At 39.0% G+C, this 13,870-nt stretch overlaps 1 protein-coding gene across 2 annotated transcripts in view; it reads right to left on the reverse strand.

Moving 5' to 3' along the window:
- Window positions 1-13,870, reverse strand: part of LOC120563126 (mannosyl-oligosaccharide 1,2-alpha-mannosidase IA) — a 233,180-nt gene that overhangs the window by 67,603 nt on the left and 151,707 nt on the right. For both annotated transcript variants that reach the window (XM_039807245.1, XM_039807246.1), the window contains exon 4: window positions 5,918-5,998. In XM_039807245.1, coding sequence (XP_039663179.1) covers window positions 5,918-5,998 — 81 coding nt within the window. The remainder of the gene's footprint in view (window positions 1-5,917; window positions 5,999-13,870) is intronic.

A 13,870-nucleotide genomic window follows, 5' to 3' on the forward strand; every position in this document is an offset into this window, starting at 1 on the left:
CTTTGTCTTTGCATGCGCTCCCTCTCCGCCTATTTGCCTCTCTACTCTCTTCTCCTGACTCTCCTCCCCATCTGTCTCGTCTTCTTCTCTGCTTCTGTGCATCTTTCATGGGCAGAAACAGTCCGTCACACATGGGAGAGGACCAATTACCGCGGGAGCGTAAGTGCCCTTCCACAGAAAAAGGGACATTTTTCAACATATTTCTCCAATTCCACTTAATTTCCCAAGGCAACGTTGTTCTTTTGACCACAAAAATGCAAATATAAAATTAACAATTCCTTTAGCTCAGATTGTTGTGGAGCTTTTTTGTTTTCGGCTGTTTGCTTTAACAGGTTAATGAAGCCTGTGTACATACTATATAACCTTATCCTACAGTAAATGACGCAGCAACAGACTAACTCTTGGGAGTCTCAGACTGTTTATATTTATAAATAAAACATGTGCACCCACATGTCTGTTATATACAGAGGGACTGACAGCTGTCTATCATCACCTGCTCAAAGATCCTACTTCTCTAAACAACAGACGAAGTGCAGTTAAAAACTCCATGAGATGGGAGTAGAGAAAAGTATATTCAAGAAGGTGCCTGGCTGATGGATGTCACTGGCCAAACAACCAGCAGTCAGTACCTGGCATCTCTAAAAAGACCAATCACCATCTTTTGACAAAAAAAAGATGATGTCTTTCCTGTCTTACCTTCCTCTTCCACAGCTATTTGAGGTTTAGAGTCTCGCAAAAGGACACTTTGGGGATCAAACCATCAATCCTGTAAATAACTGACAACTCGCTCCACCTGCTGAGCTGCCCCGTATTATTTAACTTGTTGACTAAATAACTATTTCACGGCCAATGCTTCATGCTGGTAGATGACATACTTGTACATTACAATGATCCGAAACCTGGGGAGTTCGACAAAAAGTTATTTCTTTATAGAGAACAAGCAGAATGGATTGGGGAGGTGGTGCAGCTAGTGCAGGCACACCAGCATGTACATGTGAAGTCTCTTTTTCCCTATATACAGTTGCATAGTTTAAAGGTGCAACAATATTCATGCAAGAAACTCTATATTAATAGATTTAAAAAGAAATCATCCTTCTTGTCAATAGATCAGTTAAACGTCTTCACTACTTTGAAAGTTCAATATCGAACGATTCCATTAGTTCACCTACGCACCCCAGCAGCTAACAAAAGCATAATCATGAAAACTGAGAAAAAACTCCCAGAGGAGATTAATCATATTAAACATAGCTAACCATGCTTGAAAGCCCAAACAATGAAACATGCTTTTTTGGGGGAGAAAAGAGGCCCTGACCCCAAATATCCCTACAAAAAAAAAGTATGTATATTGAGTGGCTACGTCTTACAAATAAAGTCACAAGGATTTCTCTGCACCCTGTTTTAGTAGGACTACAAAGCCAAGCTGTAGGAGCAACCAGAAGGTTTTAACATTATTGACAAATGAAGTCAATTAACCTTTTATTGGATGTCGTTTTACATCCTTAACAGTTGAAATCAAATGTAAAATCCAATGAAAAAAAAATTCATTTTGTTGAGAAATAGTTGTCTTTTAACGGTCTAAAATATCAGTCCTAAAGTGATTTATTTGTGTCATACTAATTATATTGCATGAGTGAAAAGCACAGTATTAAAGGAGATAAATTAGTTTTCTTTGAACACTTTGTCCCCCTCCCTAGGAATACTACTTATGGCATCTTCCTTTTCCCCCCCATCTTTTACACTCTCTAACTCCATCTCTAGTCCTCCCCTCTCCCCTCCTCGCTGTATAATCTTCTCATGCACTCTCACATTTGCTGATGAGCATGTGAACACACTTCTCTCTTCCTAACCTCTCCTAATGCCCCTCTCTCTCCTTCTCCTCTTTCCTCTTGCTGATGAGCATATGAACACACGTCTTCCTTCTCCTCTGCCGGCTGCTGCCTCCCTCTCTCCATGCTGCTTCAGCTCAGCCCACGGGCAATTTTCACACAAGTCTGACTGAATTCACCACCCTTCCCTTTTTACCCTTCACTGTTCTCTGTTCTTGCTAAGGGAAGGAGATGACACAACAAGGTCTTACCACCACACGCTTACAGTATATGCATATAAATGGACACTGACGAATGAAACACACTCAACGCACACACAGGACTGCACGTAGGCATGCAGTCAAGACATTGAGGTCGAGTTGATACTGTACATGCACACATGTTCTTATACGGAGGTGAAGAGAGGGGCTCATAGAATATGCACAAGCACCTGAAACGACATGAATGCTATTGCATATGTATGTATGATAAACACGCAGGAGCATAAGTATATGGACATAAGGAGATGTTTGAGGGAAAAGCGTAGTATATATATAAACTGTTTTGTAATTAGCAACAACTTAAAAGCACCAACATGAAATTAATTGACGGCGATTTTATTGCTCCATTGATCGTTTAAGTTATTTATGAAGCAAAAACATCCACTGGTTCCAGCTTATCATGTGAGGATTCACTTCCATTCTCTTTCTTTCTTTCTTTCTTTGCTCTTACGGTATATTATTCTGCATTGGCTATCTAGAGGTTTGGGACTGCATGTAAGTGCACAGCTGCAAGCTAAACACACTTCCAATGAAGGTTGAAGACAGCACTGGAAGTCTTTACAAGACGCAATTGTAAAACGTGAAAACGGTGTTGAAAAACAATTGGGGGTGGGAGGAGAAAATCTGTATTTCTGTATGTACTTTTGCGTTTTCAAATTTTTTCCTCTGTCAGATTATAACTGGCCTCCACACAAGAGGATAGGTTAGCAGACAGTTATGAGACCGGAGTCAATTGTATATGTCTTTTACATAAACTGTGTGAAATACAAGCTAAAGAGCTTGCTAACTGTCAGTTAGCACAGGAGAGCTATTGTAACATGACTAGCGCCAGCCTGTTCCCAGCTGGCTAGTCTTTTAGCAGTTGTTAGCAACTGCTCACTGCCTGAAAGCATCTTTAAACTGCAACTGCTTTATAACTGTGCCAGAAATGGTTGCTACTAGCAAAAGAAAGTTTAACTGAAACCAAACTGCTGGCGGCAGAATAGTCACGTTGGGGTCTGGGAAATTTGAATTAGCATCAATTATTTTTTACTTTTTTCTGACTTTTTATAGACTAAACAATTAAACAATTAATCAAAAAACATAAACAGAAATCAATAATGCACCCGTAAGGTATCAACAGATGGCCATTTAGGTTTGGTTAATCACAGACGGACACACACATCTAACACCTGCAGTTCTATAATGGCCACTTCCGTGAGAGCTATTTGGCCTGGCCCGGAGCGGCAAAAGGAGCAACGGCCAGACCTGATTGAACAAGACGTTAAACCTGGGGACTGCTTCCATAAAGACTAACCATGATCCTTCTAGGGCCCCAAGAAAACACACATATATAGAGAGTACACACACAGTCAAAACAACAGGAGGTTATTAATGGCCAGGTGTTCCAGTTCTGCTCCAAGCACTTCACCAGTAAACTGCATCCCGCAAGGAGCCATAATCAGCACCCGCTCCTCAGCAATCATTTACAGCGGCAACAGCTGCCCAATATCCTCTGGTCAAACTGGATCCACAATCTCGTAATAGTCTCCCACACTGTATCCTGGTTGATTTAAGTCTCTGCAGCAGCGACAGACCTTCAATCTGTCGGTTTTATCATTCCGATAGAGCAGCAGACCCAGAGGAAAATATCCTAATGGGGGAGGGGGATCAGGTAGCTATAAATCCGCTCTCAGGGACCCTTCACAGCAAGCACACAACTGAGTCTTGTGATGGATCACTGCGCCAGGGTAAAGGGTATTGATATGTCCGTCAGGAATCTGAGTCGGTGTGCTCCATCTCATAAAAAAGATGGTAAGAAAGTCCAAATGCAAAGAAAAGGACAGTCGTCACCTGAGCAAAACTTAGTGAGCAACAAAGATGGATGGAAACACTAACAAGAAAAACTAAAAATGTCTTTGATGAGGCGAGAGGAAGAAATTAAGAGCAAAAAAAGAAGGTGATTAAAGTTGCTCTCACCCGTTGGATTCGGTTCAAACTGACTGACGCATTTTCGTTTACATGTTTGGTTCAATCAAATTCTGGTATGAATTTAAATGCTAAACTACTAAAAACCCATCTTGTAATTGTGAACTGTTAAGAAGGCTATCTCCCAATCTAGCAATGCATTAAACAGAGGCATGCTGAGCTTGTGTCCTCTTCTGTGTACTGAACTCGCTGTTCCCCAATAAAGCATGAGTGAAATGTAGCAACCACACAACTATACAAGTAATATTACAGTGCAAAAAGCATATTTTTAATCCTCTTTCTACCGGTTTGTCACTATTTATGACATAAGGTCCAGCTCCAGTCACAAAAGATGCTAACACGAATGTTGAAAATGGCAAGATAAAAGCAAATGGGTAATACACTCTTTCTTTGCACACTCTCACATTCATATTAGAAAATGTCATTATCGATGCCATATAAAGAGATTTCCATGGACCAGTGAATAAAACCGACGAACAATTTCTGCATGGCATTAATGGCACGCAAATGTGGAATGATGGATTCAACAATATATTCTGCTCCAGCAATGTATTCATATTTCACTCATCCAGCAGTGGTGGACAATTTAATGCAGCTCTCCCCTCAACTCGCTCGGCCTGCAAATCAATGTCCATTAAACCGACTGGAGTGTTCATATGTCACTGGATCCTCTCTCCATTAATTCTGCTTCTGCACAAATTTCAGCCTCTTCGACTGGGCCGTTGAAAACGGTACAACTGCAGTGTATGGTGAGCATACACTCCAGGAGGCTGCTACAGGCGGATGTTCATTACGGTGACACGTTGACCTCCAGTGACTTCACAATGCACTGATAATGAACTGGACCATTTGTGCTGTGTGGTTGTGGCAGGCAATTTTCAAACCTGTATTTATCCAGCCAAGGTTTCCTGAGTATTCATACTTCTTTTTCTGGCAAGGCCACGCTTCACGCTAATAAAGTTTCACAGCTTCACACCTGGTAGCTGTCCATGGTCACCACAGGCCTTTACACTGGGCAGCGGAGCAGCTTTACAGGAGCCAGTGTGGCTTCTTCCAAGGACCAACGATGGTAGTTCAAACAGAGAAAACGTAATTCTCATTCACTTAGCCTCCCAAATGATTTAACAAAATGGCCTTCTGGTTCTTGGCTTCCTTTCCTGTGCCTCCGAGTATCATCGCTTTAATACTTTCATAGTGGGAACAAAAATGCAATGAGAGCAGATTTTAAGCAATGTATATTTTTGGCTAATTATTTCCAGCATTTTCAGTTTAAATTTATTTTTAAAGAAATCTTTTTAGCTTTCATAAGATGAAGTTTTTGTTTTCTCAACAACTGGAAGAATTGTGATGCCTTAAGCAGAGCACATAACAGAATTTAGCTCTGCAAGATTGAGTTACTTAAATTGTTATTCTAGCTAGAAATATAAAATCATATTGAAACTGGCAAAAAAAAAAAACTGAAATTCTATTGAAACTGCATAAGATCCTAAAATCAAAATATATATCATATATTACATACCCAGCAACTTATGTGCTTGTCAAAACAGGGTCTCGTTTACTGTCCAAATTCAACTTTTAATATATAATACGAGAAAAAAAGACAAAAAAGGTTCCAGCAATGAACCCTATGTATTCTGTAAAGCAAGCAACATTGTTTCGGTTGAAAATCCCGTGACATGAGAATGCGTATGTGAAACTGTACAAGATCATTTTATGCAGGCACTGTGCATGACACAATACGATACGCATGCAGTCACACTTAGAGGACGCATGTTCATCATTCGAAGTGCTGGGCTGTTTGGAGATAAAGAAAGCAGGAGATCTCACCAGAGTAGAGCAATAACAGACATCTATTAATCTTACCTCCTCTCCTGTCAGGTAGTATGCCGACAGCAACCCTCCAACGTAACGGATGTTCACCTCAAAGAGCGATGCTTCGCCGTTCTGTTGAACCAAGAGAGAGAGATAAAATTTTCAAATGTCATATTCAGCCATGGTCTCGTCAGTGGTAAAGCAGCACAGTGGAGTTTATGGAAAATAATAATGCAGTGTAGTCATCATAAACAGTTGTGATTACTAAGGGTGTGGGTTATTTAGAGTAAATGCATTTAATAACTAAGATAGCTGGTAGATTAATTGCCCTTAGAGACCCATTGGGCAGTCCAGATGTGTAGATAAATACTGTATTTTACATCACACAATGTAAGCTGTGAAGTCTCTATGAATCATGGGTATGATACTGTAAAATATTTTTAACACGATTCATTGTAGAGACCACAGAGACAAATCTGGTGCACAGTTCTTAGATGTATAGGAGTAACAATAGGCATCAAATCTTTCAGACTTATTTCACAAGAACCAGAGGTGCCAAGTGATAGATTACGTATTTGATTAAACCTGTGGAGTGAACAGAAAAAAACATTTCTTCTAAGAAAAGCCTCCACATGGTGTTATTCTGGTTAAGGAGCAGCTATTTTTCAGGCAGTGGATTTTACACAAGGCTTAACAGCTACTCTGGACAAGTCTGCTGATGTTGCATGACAGCTTTTGCACTAGCATACCATGTGTGTTGTAAAAACTGGTGTTAGTAATAAAACCATACCAAACACATAATGCATAGTTTAACTGACAAACAACCTTATCAGACTTCTCAACAGATTTTTACTTGACAAATTATTGAAACAATAACCTTTTCCAGACATTTCCTATTCTACGGTTATTGTCATATACTGTATGCTTTCGTTATTTAAAGGATACAGTTGGCAATACTCCAATATTTGTCTTATTTTCAACAGATACCATTGCAGGACCAAAACAATGTGTTAGTTGGTCTCTCAATACTTTCCAACTTCCAGAGCCCATTTGTTCCTAGATGTAAGATAAGATTAAATAAGCCTTTATTATCTCCATTTGGAGAAATTTGTCTTGGGGAGTCGAGAGAACAGAAAAAGGCAACACATCGCACATAAACAGACAATAAACATACAGTAAACATGCATAAAACAGCATCTCATCCAATGCGTTCAATGGACATCTGATAAACCTTACACACAGTACATACAAAAGCGTTTCACCATGTGTATTACTTTCATTTAAAAAAAAAAAAAAAAAAAAAGGCAAAATTATTTTTCTTTAACAGCTTGACACTATTTTTCAGCCAACATCACAAAAACAGAAGTTAATAGTGCAATTGTCAGGGACTTTAGTTTTTACAGCAGCACGACGGTGTATGTGCGATCGATTTAAAATAAACTACAGTGTCCATGTTCATCGTAATGAAGGAACACATCATGGAATGCAACGGTGTGGCATGTTTAATATGTTTTTGGACATCTATGGCAAAGAGATGTAAGCTTTATCAGGCTTTGGCTACACACAGACAATACTTATCAGTAAGACTGATTTCTTTGTTGGTTTTATTTTTTTCATGCGATTTGTTGACAATAAGAAAAATAAAGAATATCACCTTATAATCAGACTTACAATTTAACTGAGTCAATAATAATAATAAAAACAAACTCATCAGACAACCCTACAGGCTAAAGTTACACATTTGTAAAGATGATCATTACCATATATGTTGGCATTATTTACAAAAAGGCCAGTCTGCAGCAGATCCCCATGACAACAGCAGATGTGGTTGCTAGGAGATGATGTGACAGAACTACAAAAACCTCCACTGATTGGCTGACCAATTAACCTCATTATCCCTCAAGGAAATTGTGGTGTACTCATAAGTCTGTGACTGAATAGTACAAGAATGATAACAAGCCATGGAAGTAGTGCAAGTTTAGCATCAGCATTCATATCAAACATTTCCAATTTAAAGTGTCAATATCAATGTACAGTATTAGCACCATCCTCTCTGCTACCGCAGAATACATTATAGTTCAGAGGGATGGCCAGAAATATAAATCCATCCAATCAAAGATTTCAAAGTTATTACTATTATTGTTTTTATGATGACTGAATAAATAACTACTACTACTTTTACAAAGTAAGTCTTTGCTCATAATTGCCCTAATTTTACACTTTGGCTTTGTTTTGCATTAGCTGACTTATTTTAAAATTTAAAATGGAGTAGTTCAGCATCTGTGGGAATACAACTGGTGAACTTCTTTTTTTATGTATGATTTATTTATGGAAATTTCCATACAAGAGTATATGTACAGGAGTTCCCACAGATATGAAGTGAGAGGATTACAGTATTCATATAACAAAGCATAGGACAGCCAAATGGTGAAGATACTCAACTGGTGAACTTTTGATTATGAGGCATTCCCTCTGATCTCCCATGCTCTCCTTCTTCTCTTTGTACACCCATTAATGGAGATTCCCTCTCCAAAGAAATCAACATAATCAATTAGAGCCAGGCCAGTCTCAAAAAGTCAGGTCAGAAAGTCAAAGCAATGCAATTGTATTTCCATGTGTTTTGTCTGAGGTTTCTGCAGGGCAATATCAATTAATGGAGAGGTTTAGGTTTCCTGGTTGTACATTTTTAAAATGTCATCTGATGCTCCTGTTCTTCTTCAATACCGATGGTAAACAAATAAACGCCATTATAAAAAAATATTTAACCATCTTCCTCACACTATCTGTGAATAAGCAGAAATTCAATTAAACTAATTTAAAGCGCCCATATTATACTAATTTTCAGGTTAATAATTGTATTTTAAGGTTGTACCAGAATAGGTTTACATGGTTTAATTTTCAAAAAACACCATATTTTTGTTGAACTGCACAGCTCTCTACCTGCTGTAGATCCTCTTTTCACCTGGTTTCTGTTTTAGCTACAGAGTGAGACCTCTTTTCATCTTCTTCTTCTGTACTATCTTTGATTGCACTCGCACATGCTCAGTAGCTCAGATGTAGATCATGTCAGCTAGCTAGCTCCATAGAAGTAAAAGATTGTTTCTCCAACTTCAGTCAGTTACAAGGCAGGATTAGCTGGGAGACTTCTAAATGAGGGCACACATGTAAATAGTTCTTTTGTAGATTATGGTGAACTTGTGTGTGTTGTAGCAGTGCTTTGCTATTGAGAACGAGGTACCATGCTAGTGTTAGCATTAGCGTTTGCATACTAATGCTAACGCTACGAGCTAACGGTTGCGGTTAGCCAGCTCATTTCGGATTGTGACGTCACAGTCCGAGCCGATTTTGAACAGCTCACCAGGAGACTGAAGGCAGGACACATTCAGAAACCGTATCTCACTCAAAACAGCATGGATGGATTTTTTTCAAAGTTTGTATGTGTGTGGAAGCACCAGAGACACAAAAGAACACCCCAAATACCAGAAAAAGTGTTTTTTTCATAATATGGGCACTTTAAGACCAGTTTGGATTTCTCATAGTTTTAAATTTGTAAGGTGCAATTGAATGCACCATTAGTTTACTGAGCGTACGGCATCATAGAGTCCCGTCGAAGCCCCCACTACACCGGTGACTTCAGGGAAACAGGAGGATTTTCTGTTGTTTCTCCGTCATCTCCGACACCGGCAGTGGCCATGGTGTCTGGAATAGTCAAGCTGCAAGCTACCGGTGAGCTAACTTTAGCCTGTGTCTTTAGCTGCATGTTACCAGCCAGTAAGCTACGCTGTCTGCAGGTACAGTAGCACAGCGGCACAGTAGCCTACTCTAGCGATCAGGGTTACAATAATGTGTTTATCCACTACAATTATCAATGTTAACAAGCAAAATTTTTTGGATAATCTTTTACTATTTCAGTGCATCCAAACTTTAGATTTTCTTTGTTTGTCTTTAACATTGTCAGTTAAAGATTTAAATCCCTTCCACCAAGATGCTCGGTGGAAAGTGAAACTTAAATTTGTCATGGGGTGGTTAAATTTATTCATGCACTTGAAATAGATTTATTAAAAGCTTATTTCCTTGTTACATTTTAATTTTATTTACATAATAGGCTATATATCAACTTATTGGGAGAAAACCGTTAGTTCTATGTAAACTCAGACATTGAGCAACCCCATATAGCCAAAATGGCATGATCATCGTTTCATAAGCCTCAGTGAAGATTCGACAGTAAGATTAACAGTCGCATCAGGCTCCTTTGATCGAAGCATTGAATTGTCAACTTTCGGGGGTCACCACTAGTGCAGATAAAAATTTATATCGAGTTCTAAGAGGAAAAAACAAGCATCTATCGAGAGTCAATTTCACCTCAGACATAAAATTGTTTATTGTACTTTTTTTGAAATTATGCAGAAATAACTAACATTTTCACGATGCAACTTACAAGAAGAGGAATCTGTTTGCCAACATTAAATTTATTTGGTCTACTTCTTTTCTACATGAAATAAGAGGTAACACTGCATGTGTCTAAATATGTCACCATAATTATTGCCTCTTACACTAGCTCAAGGTTGAAGCAGTCTGGTACTCATTGGCTTGGAGACCCGTTGAGAAGGAAATTGCTATCTCAAGTGTGGCTGATAAGGAAATTGTAATTGGGTGCCAGAGAGGGCAATTAGCTCTACTCTTAGGAATAGCATGGAGATGGGAAGTCACTGGCATTTGTTCAAGGGTATCATTTATCTCCATTTGTAAATCTTCTCTTTAAAATATGTATACACTTTTTCATCATACTTAACATAAATCAATACTTGGCATCAACAATCACCAAATGTGTTTGTCTTTGAAATCGACATTAGATGCTGTTAGCAAAATATTACTACAAAGATTTCTCCACGTCACCAACTTACCAACTACACATTTTCACAAATTGTGCTCTTTTTAGGAATAGTTTGGAAAATATGTATATTTGCTATTTTGCTATGAGATGAAAACCTCAATACCTCTCTCATGTCTGCTCAGTAAATATAAAGCTACAGCCAGCAGCCAATTATCTTACAGCTTAGCATAAAGACGACTGCTTTTACACTGTTTTTAGTCTGTTTTCAACAAATGAGATATGAAGTGTTAATTAGAGAGTTTTAAAAGGTGCAGGTAGGTTGATTTTGTCCGAGAGCCAGGCTAGTTGTTTACCCACAGTATTTATAAGCTAACTAGCTGCTGGCTCCAGCTTTATATTTACTGTGCAGATGTGAAAAGTAGTATCAATCTTCTCATCTAACTCTCGCCAAAAATGCAAATAAGAATATTACCCACCCAAAATGTCAAACTATTCCTTTAACATGCGTTGTCCTTGTCATGTGTTATGTAACTCTATAAATCAGGTAATAACCGTAGGGCTGTTGTACAACCAAGGTGCTGGCTCCATCCGTGAAGTCAGCACACTGGTGACATTTCTTGAGACATAGCACTGATGCCTCTGGCAGGCCAGTCGGCCAAGCTGAGCTGTCTTGCCAACCCTGAAATGAGTGGTCCATTCAGTAATGGCAATACGATGGCAGTGATTAGGGATGGAGTGTCTATTTATCACCGGGGATAGTGGCACTCAGTAAGACAGGCATGAGGTACAGTGAGGGAGGACAAGTAATGCTGACAAAGGTTTTGCTAATCAGTCTTTTACTTCATAATACAGGCCCAATAAATCACTCCGCAAGCTTTGTGTAAAACTTCCATTCATACCAATGCAGACGATCCAACAAAGTGCATTTAGATATAAAACAAGCCTACAGGCACACTTTTTCTATAAAAGGTTTTTTTGTTGATTTTTACATTTTGAATCAGTATTTTTTTCCAGGAACAACTAACACATTGTGTCAAATCTGAGTTGCCCAACTGCTCCGATTTGTATCTCCATTAAATCAACTAAAAAGCAAGCCCTGGGGCTCAGGAAAGGCTAATTTGGGTAATAAATAATTTTCTTTCCATAATTCTAATAAAGTTATGACAAAAAGGGGAAAACTAAAATGCATTTAATTCAGATTTCAGTGATTAATTAACTTCCTCGATATTGTATGGGAAAATGGATATTTTGATCTGGCTGAAAAAAAATCTACGTAGAGCAGATCAAAGACAATTATGGGAAATGTCAACATGAATAATTAAGTGTCATTCATTGTGCTGTTGTTTTGCAATGTTTCCCTCTTGAGTCTGAATGTGACTGGTGGCATTATCTCGCTTTTATACATTTCATTTATAGGATCACATTTTCTAGCAAATAAATGCTAGATGAATCAGAAGGAAATCAGCAGATTCCTTAATTCACAACTATCCCCAAAAAAGCAATTGTAAAAGTAATCAATTCCCACTAAGACACTGAGGGACAGATGTACGTACATTTGCGAACGTAGCGTTATCAGCGCCGTGGCCAACCCGCAGAAAGCGCACGCTGCGATACTTCAGCTCACGTCGTATTTACCAAACCTGCAGTTCATCGGGTTACCAGCGCCTTTCTCCGCCCACTATACCATAAATTGTGCACATCTTTCTATCATGGATCAGCCACCAAGTCAGTCAAAACAGCGAAAACAAAGATTTAGCGATAACGAAGTTGATCTGCTCGTTAATGAGCTAACAGCTCGATGCGTGTTATTTCGGGATTAGTGGTGGGGAAATGTATGTTTTGACTAGTGCGCTGTAGCAAAGCGTTAAGTACTGGTGCTATGATACGGCTTAGTGCAGACTGCAATATTCCCACTGCTGATGCTATGACTGTTTGAAATGATCCTGATGCCAATATTTGTAATGTAGTGAGGAGTTTAACAACTGCTGGAATGGAATGTGAACGCTGCTTTATCTGTAACGCTTAATGATTTCGTGTTCACTCAACTGAAAAAGTGTGATCCTTGTGGCAAAAAACTTTTCAGATCGTCTCCTTTGCCTATGTCTTCGTCTTGCTCGGATTACTGCTGCCATTTCACCAGGAGGCATACGCGAGGAAACACGCTTGCGGCTGGTTTACACCTGCTTTTAAGAGGCGGAGAATTTTCACCGCAAAATAGAGGCGCGCTTTTACGGGAGTTTTTTGTACATACTGCGGAATACATAATTAGGCACACTTTACACTTCTCCTCCCATCTCTTTATGGGAAACTCACACTTTCCCTTTCACCCTCCCATGAATGCATATGCATGACACGGAAAAGCACAATTTGCCATTTTTTTTAAGTGGGCGCAAAAGGGTTAGTACATCTGGCCCTAAATGCTGCAGCAGAGTTCAACTTAACTGTGATGCTGCTCCTCGAGGCACGTTGAAGCATGGTGCAGCAAGCATGACAAAGAAATCAAGTATGGTGAATAACACCTGTTTTACTCTTTTTTTTTCTTGTCTCACTTCACGGTGCTCAAGCTGAGGACCTAATTAGGAGACAATACAAAGTTGTCAGAGTAAACACAGGAGCTCTTTCCACCTCTGCCACCAAGATGAAACTCTTGTTCAAACCTTGAGCCTGCTGCAGAAGAAGGTGGAAAAACAAGACTTTCTGAAGGATCAACAGCAAGAACAAATCTGCATTGCAGTACTGTTGCGGCTAGTGATGCACCGAAATGAAAATTCTTGGCCGAAACCGAAAACCGAAAAAAGAGGAAACCAAGACCGAAAACCGAAACCGGAACACCGAAAGAAATTAAGCCAATTATTAGTACCATTGCATTTATGGCTATGACTGTGTACTAACTTTACTAAAATCAAGGCATTGCAATTGTATAAATTAATATTAAAGTTTAATTAAAAAAATATCTAGCAGAAATATGGCTACAATCTGATAGTCACATACAGTATACAGTAGCCTAAGAACAGAATAGCTTACCTATTATTATTATTATTATTATTATTATTATTATTATTATTAATTGAGGCACTTTCTTGCAGGATTTCACTGAACATATCCGACAACGAGGGTGCATGCCCCTCATCTGGTGCAGCGAGACAAGTCTTTTTTTCTGCGCTCTGATC

Source organism: Perca fluviatilis, chromosome 7 (assembly GCF_010015445.1).
Source record: "Perca fluviatilis chromosome 7, GENO_Pfluv_1.0, whole genome shotgun sequence".
Lineage (NCBI taxonomy): Eukaryota > Metazoa > Chordata > Actinopteri > Perciformes > Percidae > Perca > Perca fluviatilis.